A 17453-nucleotide genomic window follows, 5' to 3' on the forward strand; every position below is an offset into this window, starting at 1 on the left:
CAAGGACACAGCAACAGGTTCGAAATTTTGGGGGAAATCTGCAATTTTTTGGATGTAAATGTTCAGAGAAAAGCATTAGCCAAAATCTAAAAATGTTATTTATTCAGATAGAGAAGACATGTAGTTTCATGTGGTTAAGTGTGCTCTGTAATTACACAAATATTAAACACGAATAAATCTTCATTCTGACAGTTAATAAAAGTTCCACCACAGAATTCCGCCCTGTTCCCTAGAGGCCGGTGCAGGTGCTCATTCATGGTTGGAATTCTTGGCGAACACTTGCTGTTCTTGATGCTCATTGAAGCATTTTGTTTCGGTTTGCAGTGTTCTGTGAATCATTCTCTCGGAGCAGGTTCAGGCAGCTCACAGTCAGATAGCTATTCAAAAGTATTACCATGTCTATGTGTTATTTCATGTTACGACAGTCACCGTGACCTCAGCTATGAAGTTGAATTTTTAATTTGGGAGCATAGTTTAATAATTAATTTTTTTAAAGAGCCTCTACACAATTTTTCCCCGTGTATTTAAGCAAAATGTGTCTTGCCCCAGTGCAGATATACTGTATAAGCAGCTCTTCAGGTCAAAATAAGTGTGAACTGTCTGCATCAGATTATAGTTTTATTGTCCGAGAATCAGTAAGTGCATGTTAGTGTTCTAGTTGTTGTTAGCCTTACCATCATGGTGAAATTCTCAGCTTATAAACTCATCATGATGAATAATTAGGATGTTCAGAATGCATAAGGTAAGTGAAGAAAAACTTTGGACCACTGCAAACTGGTTAAAATGAATCAGTTGTTTTTCATGTTTGTAAATTGATAAAAATCAGGTGCAGCACCAACTCAAACAAGATTTACTACTGAAGAAAATTTAACCTTTATTTATTTTTTGAAAAATGTATTTATTATGAACCAAGTTTTTTGAAAATTGACAAATTTCTAAAAAAAAAATTCACCATTAGTCCCGGTTTAGTCCTGGATTATTTCTGATTTAGTCCTGATTTACTCCTGGTTCAGACCTTGTTTAATCCTGGTTTAGACCTGCTTTAGTCCCAGTTTATTCTTAGTTTAGTCCTGGTTTAGTCCTAGTTTAGACCTGTTTTAGTATTTTAGTAGTAGTTTAGACCTGGTTTGGTCCTAGTTTAGTCTTAAAGTGGTCAAAACTCCAGTGGACAGCTCATGTTAGTAGAGTGCAGTGTAAAAAAAACACAAAGTTTTTCCCTGAGTAAGACCTTTTCAGACACCACCGGCTAGTTCTGTTTGGCCCCATTTGTTCAGATGAAAAGTATTAGCCAATCAGAGACATGCATGGTCCATCCATATCAAAACAAATATGACTGCTTACGTGGAAAAATAAAAGGGAAAAAAGCTCACAGAGGACTGAAAAACATGTAGGATTTCTGCAGAATCAAAGAGAGAAGAACTAAACTCTGTTCATCTGATGGGAGAGAAATGTCATTTTGTTCAAAACAATGTGTGACCAATGAGCTCCTTCATTTCACATGTGTCACTGAAATAAACAAATCAGATTGGACGATCATTGATAAACCATGTTTGGTTCTGACTTGAGATGCGACAGAGGGAGTGGTGACCAGATGCCTCTGTATAAAAAAATGCAGATCAGTCTGGATTTGCCAGGCAGCCAAACTGGTTTTGCATTTTACACAATATTCTCATAGTTCAGTTTTGGCAAATCGACAGGTGTAATTCACTTCTGCAGAGCGACAGGTGTAATTCACTTCTGCAGAGCGACAGGTGGAGTTCAGTTCTGGAGCAACAGTTGGACTTTAGTTCTGCAGGACCAGGGGCGACAGGTGTCACTTCTGAATGTTTCTAACCCGCACGGTGAACCTGTCAAAGGTGGCAGTGGGCAGGTGCGTGTAGAGGAAGGGGAGAAGCCAGGCGGACTTGCCGGGGCAGTAGAGTGGTCTGGGATGTGTGGACAGAAGAGCGTGCTCTATACAGTCCAGCACAGGGGACATGTCCTGCTTCGTTGCCTGGGACATGGTGTCCAGCACGGAGGGCAGACTGGAGATGTAGTCCTGACCATAGTCCTGGAGGAGCTCGGGGGACGTGTGAGAGAGCAGCTCCTCTCTGTACCGGGACACATCATCACTGCTGCCAAAGATCTCTGAGCAGAAAGAACACTTAATTTATACATGTGAATGTTGTTTTATTAATAATGAGCTTTACAGGCGCTACACTATAGTCAGTATTTAATCACTCCAAACGTGGTGGTGGTAGCCACAGCTGTTCTGGGGCATCAACCCCTCCCACCACCAGTGACTCCCTTTCAGGTGTGTGGATGAACGCTCTACCACTCATTGGTATTAAAGCGCCAATATGAGACATTACTTGGCTTTGTAAAGGACTGGTATTAAATGCATAATAACAGAAGTAGCTGTAGTAGTACTAATAGTAACATTATTAGTATCAGTGATTGTTTTAAAGGTCCCATACTTGTCCCTGCCTGATGGTTGGATGAAGGCCAGGTGGACTCTCTCAGTATAACTACTAGTGGTCGTAGTGTCAGTAGTAGTAGTAGCAGTAGTATCAGTATTAGCATTATTGGTTCTATCAAAAGTTCCATACTTGTCTTGAATCCCGATGGTTGGATGACGGCCACATGGACTCCCCACTGGAGCATCTCCAGTCTGAGCACTCTGCAGAAGCAGGCCAGAGCTGCTTTAGACGCAGAGTAGGCAGACAAAAGAGGCATCGGCACCTCTCCTAAACACAGACACACAAACAAACACAAGCACGCAAACAGACATACACACAAAAACAAATACACACAGAAAACACACACACAAACAGAGACACACAAAAGCACACAACCGCATAAACACAGAAAACAAACAAAAGCACCAACACACAAATAGACAAACACAAACACACATAAGGAAAGTTACACACTGCATATTTAATTGTATTGTCAGACAATCACTTTTGGACCGCTCCTACAACAGAACTGGTTTATTCTTTGTTTAGTCCTGGTTTAGTGCTGGTTGAGTCCTGGTTTAGTCCTTAAAGGATCTGGCAGTATCAGGCCTGGGTGTGGCTATGAAATTTAACTCAGCTTTCCTCAATAATACGATTAATCACAGTTACCTCATTTAACAAGGGGGGCAATTACTTTTTCACACAGTATCATATAGGTTTGGATAGTATTTTTCTCTTAACAAATAAAATACATTTTATGTTTACTTGTGTTATCTTTGTTTAATATTTTACATTTGTTTGATGATCTGAAACAGTTAAGTGTGACACATGTAAAAAAGTAAGAAATCAGAAAGGGGGCAAATACATTTTCACAGCACTGTACTCACTAAATTCGCATGCAGAGAGGAATATGAGTGTGCTAATTAACCAAATTCAAGTCATCTTGTCCTAGTCTACAGCAGGTCAAAGGTCAAAGAATAGATGTGAACGGGGTACTACGAGGCTTTCAGGTGCTCATACTAAGTTAGTAAAAACAAAATGTAAAATCTGTAAACTGGACAAAAATAATAATAATAATAATACATTTTATTTATTTATGCCGTCATTCATCATCGCTGCTGACCTAAAACGAGTGAGTACACGTCCAAACCATAGACTGTATACATACATGGAAATGGCTAACATGCTAGCCAGCACGTTCCAAACAGGAAGTAAATGTTTGTATTAACCCGCTCCACATGATCCTGGTGTTTTTATTTCACTTTTGTGTCAGTAAATCAAGATGTGAACATTAACACCAGAAAAATCAGGTGTCTTCTTTCCCTGAGGTCGCGCCCGCTAGCGACAGAAACAGGTTTGATTGACAGCGTTGCTAAGCACCCATTTCCTGCTAAACCACTGGAGTCAAATCCACACTAATTGCTGTCTGTATTTTTTTATACAGAGGGATATCAGTCTAGTCCTCACCTCCTCCATCGCGCCTCAAACCAGAACCAAACATGATTGTCCAATTAGATTTGTTTATTTCAGTGATACATATGAAACGAAGCAGCTCATTGGTCCCTCATCGTTTAGAACAAAATTACATTCCTCTCCTCTCAGCTGAACAGAGTTTAGAGCTTCTGTCTTCTGCAGTAATCCTCCATGTTTTTCAGTCCACTGTGATATTTTTTTTTTCTTTCTTTTTTCCTCATAAGCAGCCATATTTGTTTTGATACAGGTGGACCATGCGTGTCCCTGTTTTAAATGTGCTCTATGAATACATTTTGATTAGATTTTTACTTAAAGATAATGATGAGGGAATGCTGTTATAATATGTTTTAAAGCATACTTGTTGTCTTTAAAGGGCCCATATTACACTATTTTCAATGCTATAATGTTGTTTCCTCATCACAAACAGACCTGGAGTTGTGTTTTGTTTCATTCACCCATGTTTAACCCACAAACGCTGCACATTTAGGTTGAGTTCTTCTCTCAAACTGAAAACACTTTGTTCCACCTTGTGATGTCATGTGGTAAAGCAGTAAGTGCTCCACTGTGTTTTTAAACTCCACACACTTTCACATTTGGATCATTTAAGCCCTGGAATTGCCCATCTCTACTGAACTAAAGGTAAAAGGAGCTGTTAACATGAAAACTACTACTTCATGACATCACAAGGTGGAACAGAGCATTTTGGGCTTTGGAGATGTAGACAGACTAATGATTTCTCAAACGTGTGAATAAAACAAACAACTCCAGGTATGTTATTGCTCTTACCTGCTAGACTGGACACACCGACCACCCTTCCTTTGGCTTTTCTGATCAGAGGGAGGAACGTCTGTGTCACGGTAACAGCTGACAGGAAGTTCACCTCCATCAGACGCCGGAGAGAAGAAGTGGACTGGAGCTCTGCGTCGACGGGGCACAAAAGAAGCCCCGCATTGTTCACCAGCCCCCACAGGCCTGCAACAAGAGGAGGGGTCAAGGGTCATAATTATATCAATCTGACCATAATTTAAATGTATGACAGGTTTGACTACTTGTATTGCTTGAAAGTTGTTCATTTCATTTTATTTTTTTATCTCAAAATCTTATCTGGTTTTTTGTCATTTTCAACATTGTGGTGAAAAATCTGTCAGCAAGACAAAAAGTTGTTGGAGTGCTCACTTTCAGTTCTGGTCAGATTACTACTGGACACTGCCTTATATCTGTCTGAAGGGAGGAGCTAACTACACTGAAACTAACACACCTGTTTGTTTACAGTTTCTGTTTGTTGGCTAGGTCTATTGAGCTACTAAGTGTGCACTGTGCCTGAGCCATATTTTGCATAATCAATCAGGCCTCTAATGGGTGTTCTCATACCTATTACCACACTGGCTAGCACTATTGTTTTTCTTGTTTTGATTTGAGTCTGAGGAGATAGAGGAGATAGATGATGATGTCTAAGGCCCCCATTCCTATTCAAAGAAGGATTGTCTTTCAAAAATTGCCTCTTTAACTCCCCTTTCAAACTGTTCCTTTTCTTTGACTAAGATCGGTACCTCACCATCTTCAAAGGAGTGGTTAGTGGCTTTGACATGGAGATGCACAAAAGATTGGGGTCCTGAGCTGCTCTTACGAGTGTTGATACATTCTCTTATGGAGTGACTGTTTTGTCGGGGTTTTACTACTAAGTGAGTGTGGAGTGTGTGTGAGTGTGTGGATCCAGTCAAATGAAGCTCTTTGAGGCTCATCGAGGATGCAATATTGAAATAAAAACATCAGGATCATGTAAAGCGGGTTAATATGAAGATTTTAAGACCAAATTGGCGAGTCTGACAGCAGCAGTTACAGCGAGAGGAGCGACAGTTCTTCAAGTAAAGTGAATTGGAGCCAGAGTCAAAGGAGCTGCAGGAGCAGCCCGTGATCACTTCTTATTTGGAACATGGCAGCTAGCAGGTTAGCTACGTCCATTTAAATCCAATCCAATCCAATCCAACTTTATTTCTAAAAAACATGGATAAATGACAAACATACAAATAAATAACTACAAACTGTACACTATAAAAGTCAACATATCAGTGAAAAGCTAAAGAAAAAAAGTGTGTTTTAAGAACTGATTTAAAAGTAGAGAGTGACTCAGCCTGTCTAAGGTGCAAGGGCAACGCGTTCCACAGTTTGGGAACAGCCACAGAGAAGGCCCGGTCCCCACGAAGTTTCCTCCTCATTTTGGGGACCATCAACAGTGAATGATCTGCAGACTTGAGTGAGCGAGGAGGAGCATAGGGATGAAGCAGGTCGGACAGATATTGTGGGGCGAGGCCGTGGAGGCATTTAAAGACAAATAAAAGAATTTTAAAATCAATTCGATGAGAGACAGGGAGCCAATGTAGGGACATCAAAACAGGAGTAATGTGTTCCCGTTTTTTTGTACCAGTTAAAAGGCGAGCAGCTGCATTTTGAACAAGTTGGAGACGTGCGACAGAAGTTTGGTTCAGACCAATATAAAGAGCATTACAGTAATCCAAACAATTGGTGATAAAAGCATGAATTAAAATCTCAAAATGATGCTGTGACAGGACAGGCTTGACTTTCGCGAGTTGACGAATTTGAAAAAAGCTAGTTTTGACAACAGCGCTTATCTGGACATCAAGTTTTAAATCATTATCCAGCCTCACACCAAGATTTGTCACAACAGGTTTCAAATATTGAGCAAGAGTGCCAAGATCAGTACTAAAGGTGTTTGCCTCACTAGGCCCAAACACTACAATTTCAGTTTTTTTGTCATTTAAGAACAGCAAGTTTAAGGATATCCGATTTTTGATTTCCTCAACACAGTCTCTGAGAGTTTTAGCACTGTAGGAATTTTCCTTCTTAAGCGGCATGTAAATTTGTGCATCATCCGCATAAAAATGAAACGAAATGCCATGCTTGCAAAAAATTGACCCAAGAGGAAGGAGATACAAAGAAAAGAGAAGTGGCCCAAGAATGGAGCCTTGGGGTACTCCACAAGTGAGAGGGGCAGCAGCAGAGAATTCAGTGGCTGCAATATGGACACAGAATTGTCTATCTGTTAGGTAGGACTTAAACCATTCGAGTGCACACCCTTGTATACCAACAGAATGCTGCAGTCATTAAAAACCCTCAATAATGCGGTCTCAGTACTGTGCCTTGATCTGAAGCCAGACTGAAACACTTCAAGGATGTCATGGCCCTCTAGATAATCCCTCAGTTGACTAAATATAGAGTCTATGCACTTAACTGATGTAAAACTATAATAAATATTTAGCACAGGTACTATCCACCAAACCAAGTCACAGTAAAAAAAAACATGAAAACCTGTCGTATGCACTTTAACTGTTTCTTCATTCAGATAGATAACTTTAATGTCCCACTGTGGAACATTCCAAAGCTGAGAAATAAAATTATGCATGTGAGCACTTTGTTAGAGCAGTTAAAATGATTGACTGATTGATTGATTGATTTATTTTTCTAATCCGGTCTCACAGCAGATTATGCCCACTGAATAATGTGTTTTCTTGTATATTTCTTTCACTAATTACATCCCAAACTTGAACCTGTTGACAGATTTGATTGGCCCTGAGCAACCAATGCTAACAAGGCTAATCATGATTTTAATGACAGCTCGTAAAGTTATGAATAGACAGGTCCTTCTGCTTCTGTAAACAAAGATTTATGACTTAAACCCTATAATTAGTAGGATCAGTACAACCTGTTCTTACCAAAAGTTATATAAAGGACAGAGAGTTCTACAACCTGTGGTAAAGACGGGCAGAGGACGGTAGGGTAGTCAAAGATTTAACTGAAGTAAGATTAATGTTACTTCAAATTAATATTACTCAAGTAAAAGTACAAAGTAGTACTCAAGTAAGAGTACTGTTACACTGAACAATCATAGACTATGGATATAGCTAATGTGCTATCATGGGCGTGCTTCTGGCTCTATCGACTCTGGCTCCCATTCACTTTTATTGAAAAACTGTGGCCCCTTTTTTTGTAACTGCTGCTGTCAGACTCATCACTTTGGTCTTAAAATGTCCATATTAACCCGTTCTACATGATCCTGGTATTTTTATGTCACTATTGTGTCTGTAAATCATGATATGAACATTGATAACAGACTTCTTTCCCCCGAGGTCACTCCTGCTAGAATTAGGAAACAGGTACAAGTTTGATTTACAGCATTGCTAAGTGTCCGCTCCCTGCTAAACCAGCGATGTGAGCAGGTTCCTGTGATAATCGCGGTCAGAGTTCCAAATATGGAACACAGCTCCAAATTGGCCCCTATAACTGCTCTAGCCTGGATGAGCTTCATTTGACTGGAGCTATGGGTGACGTCACACTCACTTAGTCCATTTCTTTATACAGTCTATGGTCACACTGTACAACATATTACTCAATTAGGAGTAAAAGTAAATTTTTTATTTTTTTTTAACTACCCCCATTCCAAGGCTAAGCACTCTGCTGCAGTCACACGCTAGTTTAAACGTACCTTTTTGTCCAAGCCGTTTGTTTATGGTCTCTTTAACCTGTGCGATATGTTCAGGGTTGGTCACGTCCATCTGTAAAACTGCGATGCGTTCAGGGTCCCATTCTTTCAGCTTCTTTGCTCCGTCGCCTTCACTATCCAAGACTCCAGCGAAAACCTGCATTCCGAGCCCACTGAGGCGCAGAGCCAAGCCGTGACCAAACCCGGAATCACAGCCTGCAGAGACAGAGGGGAAAGAAGGTCACAACACTGTAGGATCCTTATAGTTTAACCTGAGCTGGAGACAGGTCAGACGTGTGGACCTGGTTTATAGTTAATATCTCTGTCATTTCTGGGCCTATTCACATGAAACAAAAACTGGCAGGTTCTGCATCTTCTCAGTCAGTTTAAATAAACAAGTCACATCATTTTTTCACAATATCTTCAGAAAGTGGAGCCATTAGTCAGCCCCAAAGACGTGAGTATTGTCAAAGGACTTTAAGCCATAAGATATGACAAGTTTGTCGAGCCGATCCTAAACTAATGATGAGAAGGTTCAACATTTGTGGAGTAGAAGTCTGGAGAGTTCTTTCAAAAACAATGTATCTCCCATAGAGTTATGTAGAGTTATATAGAGTTATATAGGCCCCATCCTCCATCTGAAACTAAGACATCAGCAAGTTCAAGAACATGAACTCTTTCAGTAGAGGTTATGCACATAGACTGTGTATATAATGGACATTGCTAACCTGCTAGCCACAGCGTTCCAAATAGGAAGAGAGCCAGGATGAGCTGGCACCATCGACTCTGACATCAATTCACTTCACATTGAAAAAAACTGTCATTCCTCTCTCTGTAACTGCTGCTGTCAAATTTGTCTATTTGGTCTTAAAATGTTCATATTAACTCACTCTACATCATACAGGTATTTTTATTTCAGTATTATGTCCTTAAATAAAGATATAAACATTAATAAGAGACAAATCAGGCACCTTCTCCCCCAAGGTCACTCCCATTAGGGTTAGGTTTGATTGACAGCGTCGCCTCACTGTATATATATATATATATATATATATATATATATATATATATATACATACATACATACATACATACATATATACATACATACATATATATATGTGGCAAAATGGAAACTGAAAGTAGTTTCTCTGTTGGTGCCATGACTGTGCAGCACTTAGCTAATGAGTCTTCTCCACACACAGACTCATGTCATGTGATTTAAGGAGAGAGCAGTTGAGTTCATGAGTCTGTCAGTGATTGGTGTGAGTGTGTCTGCAGTGACCTGTGGTATAGCTGTTCTCTACGTTTCTACTGTTTACTCCATTTTCTTGTTTTAGTTGTCAGATACTAACTAAATATTTCTCAGAGTTGTAGAATTTTATATTTGTTCTTAAACTCTGTCACCTTTTAGAGTTTGGAGCTTTTACAGAAGACCATGTCCCCACCATTGACACTAATGTTATTATTCATTATAAACATTCAGAATGTTGTGACTTCATTTGCACAGCCTCTATTGCCCAACGACACAATTCCAAGTTATGATCATGTGACCTTATCCTTTACCTTATCTTATCGTGCCTTAAAAACTCTATAAAAAGTTTTCAGCTAGTTCAAAAGCAGCAGCCAGGCTCTTAACAGGAAGTAAAAGAAGAGAGCATGGCACCCAATGCTGGAGTCCCTTCACTGGCTTCCTGTTGTGTTTAGTATTGCAATCAAAGTCTTCCTTCTGACATATAAAGCCTTAAAGGGCATGGCCCCATTGTATTTGCAAGATGCTATAGTGCCATATCATCCAAACAGAGTGCTCTCAAAATGCTAGGCTACTGGTGGTTCCTCGAGTGTCTAAAAGCACAGTAGGAGGGAGAGCTTTCACTTTCCAAGCTCCTGTGTTATGGAATCAGATCCTGCTCATGTTAAAGAGGTCCCCCACAGTCTCTACATTTAAGACCAGGCTTAAAATGTTCCTCTTTGAATTAGCTTATGGCCAGGCCAGCTGGGTGCAGAAATAAATCGTACAACTGTGGTTACGCTGCATAGGGATAGCTATGCTGGGGGAAGTATGGTAACCTGAGCACTATCCTCTGTTTCCTCCTATTTTCCCTGTCAACAGCATTCACTATTCAGTTCATCTGGAGTTCATTCATTGCTATTCACATGTTGTTCCCTGTCCCACCCCACTCTGGGGAGTGCAACTGTTTCAGATGCCCTCCCACTGACCACCTGGTGATGACTGGATCCTCCTGTGCCCTGATCCTGTTCCGTGGACCTGGACAGTCCCTTCCCTCGCCTGGCTGGATGAGCCGGTGCCTGGCTCCTGTCCTGCCATGGGTGGGCCTCCCTCTGTCCCCTAGTTGAGTGGGCTCTGTCCCTACTGACTTGAACTCTATCTGCAAATGGATCCACATTAGTCCTGGACACATCTGCAGCTGCCCATCCATGGATGTGGGTCTCTCCTTCACTGTGGTTCTCCTCAAGGTTTCCCTTTTTCCCACTGTTTTATTTTTTTGTTTTTCCTTGCTGAGAAGGGCAGGGGATGTTCTGGGACAGTTATCCATTTGCTTGTTTTCTGTTGATTAATTTGCTTGTCTGTTTCTGTTTCACTGTTGATTTTCTAACTCTCTGTTGCTTAGAACAATTATCATGTTCATCCCTAAGAGGCAACTGGTGTTGTGATTTACAAAAATAAATTGCACTGAATTACATTCAGTTACAGATTACACCCAAGGTAAACAGAATTTACAGCCTTCTGTGCATTCTGCTGCATCTCTGCTCTGACTCTCATCTCTCAGAGAACATAAGGTCAAAGCTTTTTACCACAAAATAAACAACAAATCAAACCAAAACAACAGGAGCTTCCAAACACACCAGAGTCTAAGGTCGTTTCCACTCTGCTGCTAGTAAGGTCAACGTAAAAGATTCACTCCATGTCATGTGAACATGAAAGGAACTGTGTTTCCACCATAGTCTGTATAAAGAAGTGGTGCGTAGCAACACTGTCAACCAAATCTGTTGCTAACACTAAGGGGAGCAACCTCGGGGAAAGAAGGCACCCAATTTGTTTGTTATTAATATTCATATCTTGATTTACAGATACAATAGTGAAATAAAAATCACATGATCATGGAAGCAAGTTAATATGAACATTTTAAGAACAAAATAATGAGGCTCACTGCAGCAGTTACAGAGAGAAGGGCCACAGTTTTTCAATAGAAAATGAACTAGAGCCACAGTTGTTGGAGCCGGAAGCGCGCCCATGCTCACTTTTTATTTGGAAAGGCTTCTATTAGCTCTTGTCGCCTCCCTTAAACTCTAATAAATCCCAACTGAAAAACTATCTTCAAACCTATCTATCTCCATGGAGACAAGCAGACAGCACCACCAGGTCAAGTTACAGGCCAGATATGCGGAGCTGAGCCTGCTCACAGTAAGAATGTGTTTTTGTAAATGGTTTTGAGCAATAACCATGTATTTGAATAATACAAGATAGATGTTTGAAGTCCATCTGGCAGGTTTTCATGCTTTTTTTACTCTGACTTGGTTTGGTCGAGAGAACCTATGCTAAATATTAATCAGAGTTTTACATCAGTTAAGAGGCAGTTTGTGGGGAAAAAAGTTGAGAAGAAAACTACAAAAATACAGGAAGTAGCTCTGAGTTGTAAAACAGAATCCCTCTATGTCGTCAACACAGGAAACTCCATCCAAAATCCAGAGAGTTTTTTCTATGCCACTTTAATGCCATGTTCCACAGTATGGCACGGTATCCACCAGAAAAATTACCGTTAACATTACAGAAAATGTCATTCACTTGGTACTTCCATAGGAATGGACATAGCTAACCAGCTGTGTTCCAAATAGTAAGTGATCATAAGTGTGCCTCCAGCTCCATCGACTTTTGAAAAACAGTGGCCCATCTCTCTATAACTGCTGCTGTCAGACTCGTCATTTTGGTGTTAACATGTTTGTTTTAACTCTACATGATCCTGGTAAATCAAGGTATGAACATCAATAACAGACAAATGAGGTGCCTTGTGTCCTCAAGCGTTAACAGGTTTGATTGACAGTGTTGCTAAGGGAAGGGCCTTCAACAGCGTTCCTCCGGATTGGCTCTTTGGTTGCTATGATACTCAAGGTTGGAATTCCAAATATGGAACTCGGCTGGAAATTGTCTCCGAAAACTGTGAACTTCAATGAGCTTCACTTCATTTGGCACTAACGAGAACACTATGGCTGACGTCACACTCCCTTAGTTCACTTCTTTATACAGGCTATGGGCATTCCTGTAATCTCTGTTTGATCTAAATGATTATATAATATAATCATAATTTTGTGGGCTTGTTTCCATCATAACATATGAGCTCTAATCTTATATCACACACAGTAATCTGATGAGTCACTGGAGAGGTAATTATTATGTAGGCCAAGTAGCAGCAGCAGTACTATAGTATAGGCTCAGCAGCACACTAACTAGCTTGCTGTGTCAAACCTTATGCTAATTATTATTAAAAGCATAAAACATAAAATAAACAATTGATAAAAATTCAAATTAAAATAAAGACTACCTGATTGTTTTTAAATGTAGATTACTTCAGTGTATGGTGTTGGTTTAATATTTACACTGGTCCCTCGTTTATCGCGGGACCACGTTCGACACACTTTACACTTTTCTCAGACAGGCATTAACATTTTCTCACATTTCTCTCCAGTTTAATTAATAAATTGTGACTCAAGTGTATTTCGCAGTTCCTCTAATGTGCCTCTTCATCCTGGTGCTGCCCCGCAGTAGTGTCGATCAAACATTTATGTAAATTTGACAAGCTGAACACATTTTGTACTGTACAGAAGACGCGGCACGAAGGAGATTGATTGACAATGGTCTACAGTACCTTGGCCAATCAGGACGCAGAACACAATGCATGTTCATGCGTTGTAAAAAATCGTGCAAAATTGCACAAAAATATGAAAAACAGCGAGACTGTGAACGGTGAACCGCGATTTAGCCAGATACCACTGTATACCTCAAAATTAGTATTAGCGTTAGCATAGAGACACAAACATCTTTCTAAACACAGAAGTGTCCTCTGGTGAAGTATTCATTTTATTTGTGGTGTTTAACATGTTAGTGACATCCACCCGTAGCTCTCTGTCCACTGCCTCATCTGTAAATATTTATTCATTTTCGCTTGACTCTGCAAATACCTCATAGACATAAAACTGGACAGGAGGTTGTGACGCTGACAGTCAGGTTACTGGGTGTTGTGCACAGAGCCAGTTTGGTGGTGGAGTGCAGGAGTGATAATACTGATTAGATTAGACCTGTGACTGTCAAATCAATCTGTGCTGTGTCATTTTGTATTTGCATTTTTGTGCCGGCTAACTATTTCTCCTAACTCCTGTGGGCCTATGCACACGCATTGTTTATTTCTAAAGGTACACTACAGAACTTTTCTGGGAGGGTCCACCACCTGCTTGTGATGTTATTGCGGAGTGATTCACACAGATCTGCCTCACATTTATTCAATTATCTGTATTTTGACTGAACAAAAATACAGTATTGTTACATTTCTTGCACAGATCAGACCTGTACCTGCCTGCTGTTGTCATGGAGACAGATACAAGTTCAATGATATACAATGAAACATTCTTAAGCAATAAGAGCTCCATGAAGATGAGCTGTCAGACAGACCAGTGCCCCTTTAAAGGACCTGTATGTAAGATGTTCATGTTAAATCCATAAACATGACCTAACTGTGTCCCCAGATACGACTTAAACGTGTTAAATCAAATATAGGTTTTACTGATAACAAATACAATGCTGATGCATTCTTATTGTTTATCTAGTTATCCAATCAGGAAGCAGAATAAGCCCCACATGACTCTCTCATTTGGGTTGCCAGTTTCTAAGCTGACATACAGTTGTTTTAAAAAATAAAATGCCTCTTTCTGATCTGAATGGTCTCTACCTAAACCCCAGGACCTCTGCAGCCGATGAATCAGTGCTAGTGCAGCCTCTGCAGTTCAGCTCACACTTGTATGTGTCTCTATCCGCAGGTTAAGCCTCTGGTGAATCAGTTTCAGTTGTGATTGTAGTAACTTTTTAAAAGAGGCAGGATACACACAGCCCCTTTAAGATTTTCCTACATATTTTAGAGTTATAGACCTAGTGTTATAGTTATAGGGGGGGGGGGGGGGGACTGACCTGTGATGAGCACGGCTCTCCCGGCGCAGGGCAGCCTCTCCTCTTTGCCCCACGCGCGTGTCCAGAGCGCACCTAAGATGAAAGCCGCCGCAGCCAGGACGCCTGCCCCCGCGCTGTATGACCCCCACGAGCACGCGAACAGGCCCGTGGCCACGCACACCGTCAGCAGCAGCACACGCTCCATGACAGGGACTGGCAGACTGGCTCACTGACGCACACTGGCGCACCCACACCTGAGCGCCCAGGTACATGTGCCACCCCCGCGCGCGCTCAATGGCCACGCCCTCCGCACGAGACACCGGGGCAGAAACACGAGCTCGTGACAAAAGAGCGTGTGACCGCGCACACACCCAGAGGAGATGTAGGCCACTAGCAACGAGATCAACAAGTCCCTTATTATGAACAGGCCAGATAACTAACAGCACCGATACTAAACATTAAATACATCTTAAATAAAGCTAGAAATATGTGTTTTTGTGTTTTTATTTTCATTCAGGTTTATGTTTATGTTTATGAAAGGGTTTATGTGAACATGATAACAACAGACTAAGACAGGTGCAGCTGTTAACCTGTAAATTATCACTTTGTGACACTGTTAGGATAAATAACTGTGCTTAGCTGTTTTGTATAAGCTCTGTTATAGTTCATGATTGTCCTGAGGTCAAGTGACGATAAGGACTGTGATCACTGCTGTGAGACTCACAGATATATGTCAAATACATGATATTCCAATCTATCTAATCGCAAACTAAGTAGGCCCAGACATAATGATAGAGATGATGTCATGGCCTGTTACCCTGACAACAGCCCGGAAGGATGCTGTGACATCAGGACGAGGCAAGAAGAGGCGCGAGCTCTACACAAGACCCACTATAAAGAAAACCTCCAGTCTCTGCCTGAGTATAACCAAACACACTATTTGTACAAGTACTACTTTCTTCTATTTGATTAAGTCAGTTCTCTGGACTTTATTTCTGTTTTAAGTGTATTCTTTATATGAGCAGAAACTAACGAACACGAGAGAAAAGACTGATTCCTCAACAACATCACAAGATGAAACAGAGGATTTTGAACTTTGGAGATGTACACACCAATAATACACTCAAACATGTGTGAATGAAACAAAACACAGCTCCTGGTATGTTTTTGAGGAGGAAACAACATTATAAGGCTTGAAGCTAACAAGAGTCAATTCTATGTAATATGTTTAATTTGTGCAGAGTCAGGTCTCTGGAGGAGAAGGAGATGAAATGAAGCTAAAGTCAGAGAACAGTTACTTCAGAATAATATTACTCAAGAGGTGCAAGGCAATAGTCCAATAAATTACTCGGGTAAGAGGATATGACTTAACTAACTTAAGTAAGAGTCAATGTGTGGGCGTAACACTTTTAACAGAATGTGAAGGACAGAAACATGAGCTTTCATGGAGTGTTACAGACAGGAAGTGATTTAAATAAACAACATGTTAAATGGAGAATATTAAGCTGATAATTATTATTTACAAAGTAAACGAAGTCCAAGTTTTTACATAAGTAAATTCAAATAAATTATGACTGGAAGGGATTTTCAAACAGTAAGTGTAATGATAAACTGGCTGCTACTAAAATGGACAAAAGGTGACCTCTAGTGTTTCGGCTGATAATTACACAATTTACAAGAAATACAAGGCAAACGAGGCACGCGGACGAGCACGTGCCATTAAATATATATATATATATATATATATATATATATATATATATATATATATATATATATATATATATATATATATATATATATATATATATATATATATATATATATATATATATATATATATATATATATATATATATATATATATATATATATATATATATATTATATATATATATAATCTAAAAATCTCCTCACCTTCCACAGGTGGTCTCATCCCCTTTTTCCACGCTCAGGACCTCTTGGAGCTTGAGGCTTCTGCACAGTATCTTTGCTGTTCCTACTAGTACTGCACTTTTCTGAATTCAGATGTCTGATGTTTTTCCTGGGATCTACTGTAGCTACTCCTCCATTTTGGGGGTCACTGCCCCAGTGCTCTGATGACCAGGCACCACTGATGCCTTCACCTTCCAGGCGTTCTCCAGCTCTTCTTTGAGCCCCTGGTATTTCTCTAGTTTCTCATGATCCTTTTTCCTGATGTTCTCATCAATTGATACAGCGATGTCCACCACAACAGCTTTGCTCTGTTGTTTATCCACCACCATAATGTCTGGTTGTCAGTCTGTATCTGGACGTCCCACAGGATCTTGGCTTGATCATTCTCCACTACCACCTTGACGTTGGGGTTTCCAGTCCATACTGTGCACAGATGTTGGTTATGTCGCTCCATGTATGCTTTCTCTGCAGCCTCTTACACCCTGCAGTTATGTGCTGGATTGTCTCAGGGCCTCTTTGCACAGCCTACACCTTGGGTCTTGTCTGGTGTGGTAGATCCGCTGAGCACGTCATCTGTTGGGGCCTTGTCCTTGATGTACTTATGTATCTTGGATGTTTCATCCTGGACTGTGGCTCTCACACTCATTAGTCCTCGGCCTCCTTCCTTACGGCTTGCGTACAGTCTCGGTGCTGGATTTGGGATGGAACCTGCCATGCATGGTCAGAAGTGTTCAGGTCTTAATGTCTGTGGTCTGTATCTCCTCCTTTGGCTTATGATTCCTGCTGGGTATCTGATTACTGGCACGGCATAGCTGTTTATTGCCTGGGTCTTGTTCTTGCCCTTGAACTGACTCCTTAGGACTTGCCTTACTCGCCTGAGGTATTTGCCCGTGACTGCTTTCCTTGTTTTCTCTTCAAGGCTGCATATGCT

The 17453-nt window shown here is 40.6% G+C and overlaps 1 protein-coding gene across 1 annotated transcript; it reads right to left on the minus strand.

The window, feature by feature from the left end:
* Positions 1-22: 22 nt before the first annotated feature.
* On the minus strand, positions 23-14837 carry hsd17b2 (hydroxysteroid (17-beta) dehydrogenase 2). Its single transcript, XM_033968330.2, has 5 exons — positions 14609-14837; positions 8413-8625; positions 4698-4883; positions 2589-2726; positions 23-2127 (listed from the first exon to the last, which is right to left on the minus strand). Exons 1-5 carry the CDS (start codon positions 14790-14792, stop codon positions 1814-1816), a joined length of 1035 nt encoding a protein of 344 aa, XP_033824221.1. The 5' UTR covers positions 14793-14837; the 3' UTR covers positions 23-1813.
* Between the last annotated feature and the right edge of the window lie 2616 nt (positions 14838-17453).

Source organism: Periophthalmus magnuspinnatus, chromosome 6 (assembly GCF_009829125.3).
Source record: "Periophthalmus magnuspinnatus isolate fPerMag1 chromosome 6, fPerMag1.2.pri, whole genome shotgun sequence".
NCBI lineage: Eukaryota > Metazoa > Chordata > Actinopteri > Gobiiformes > Gobiidae > Periophthalmus > Periophthalmus magnuspinnatus.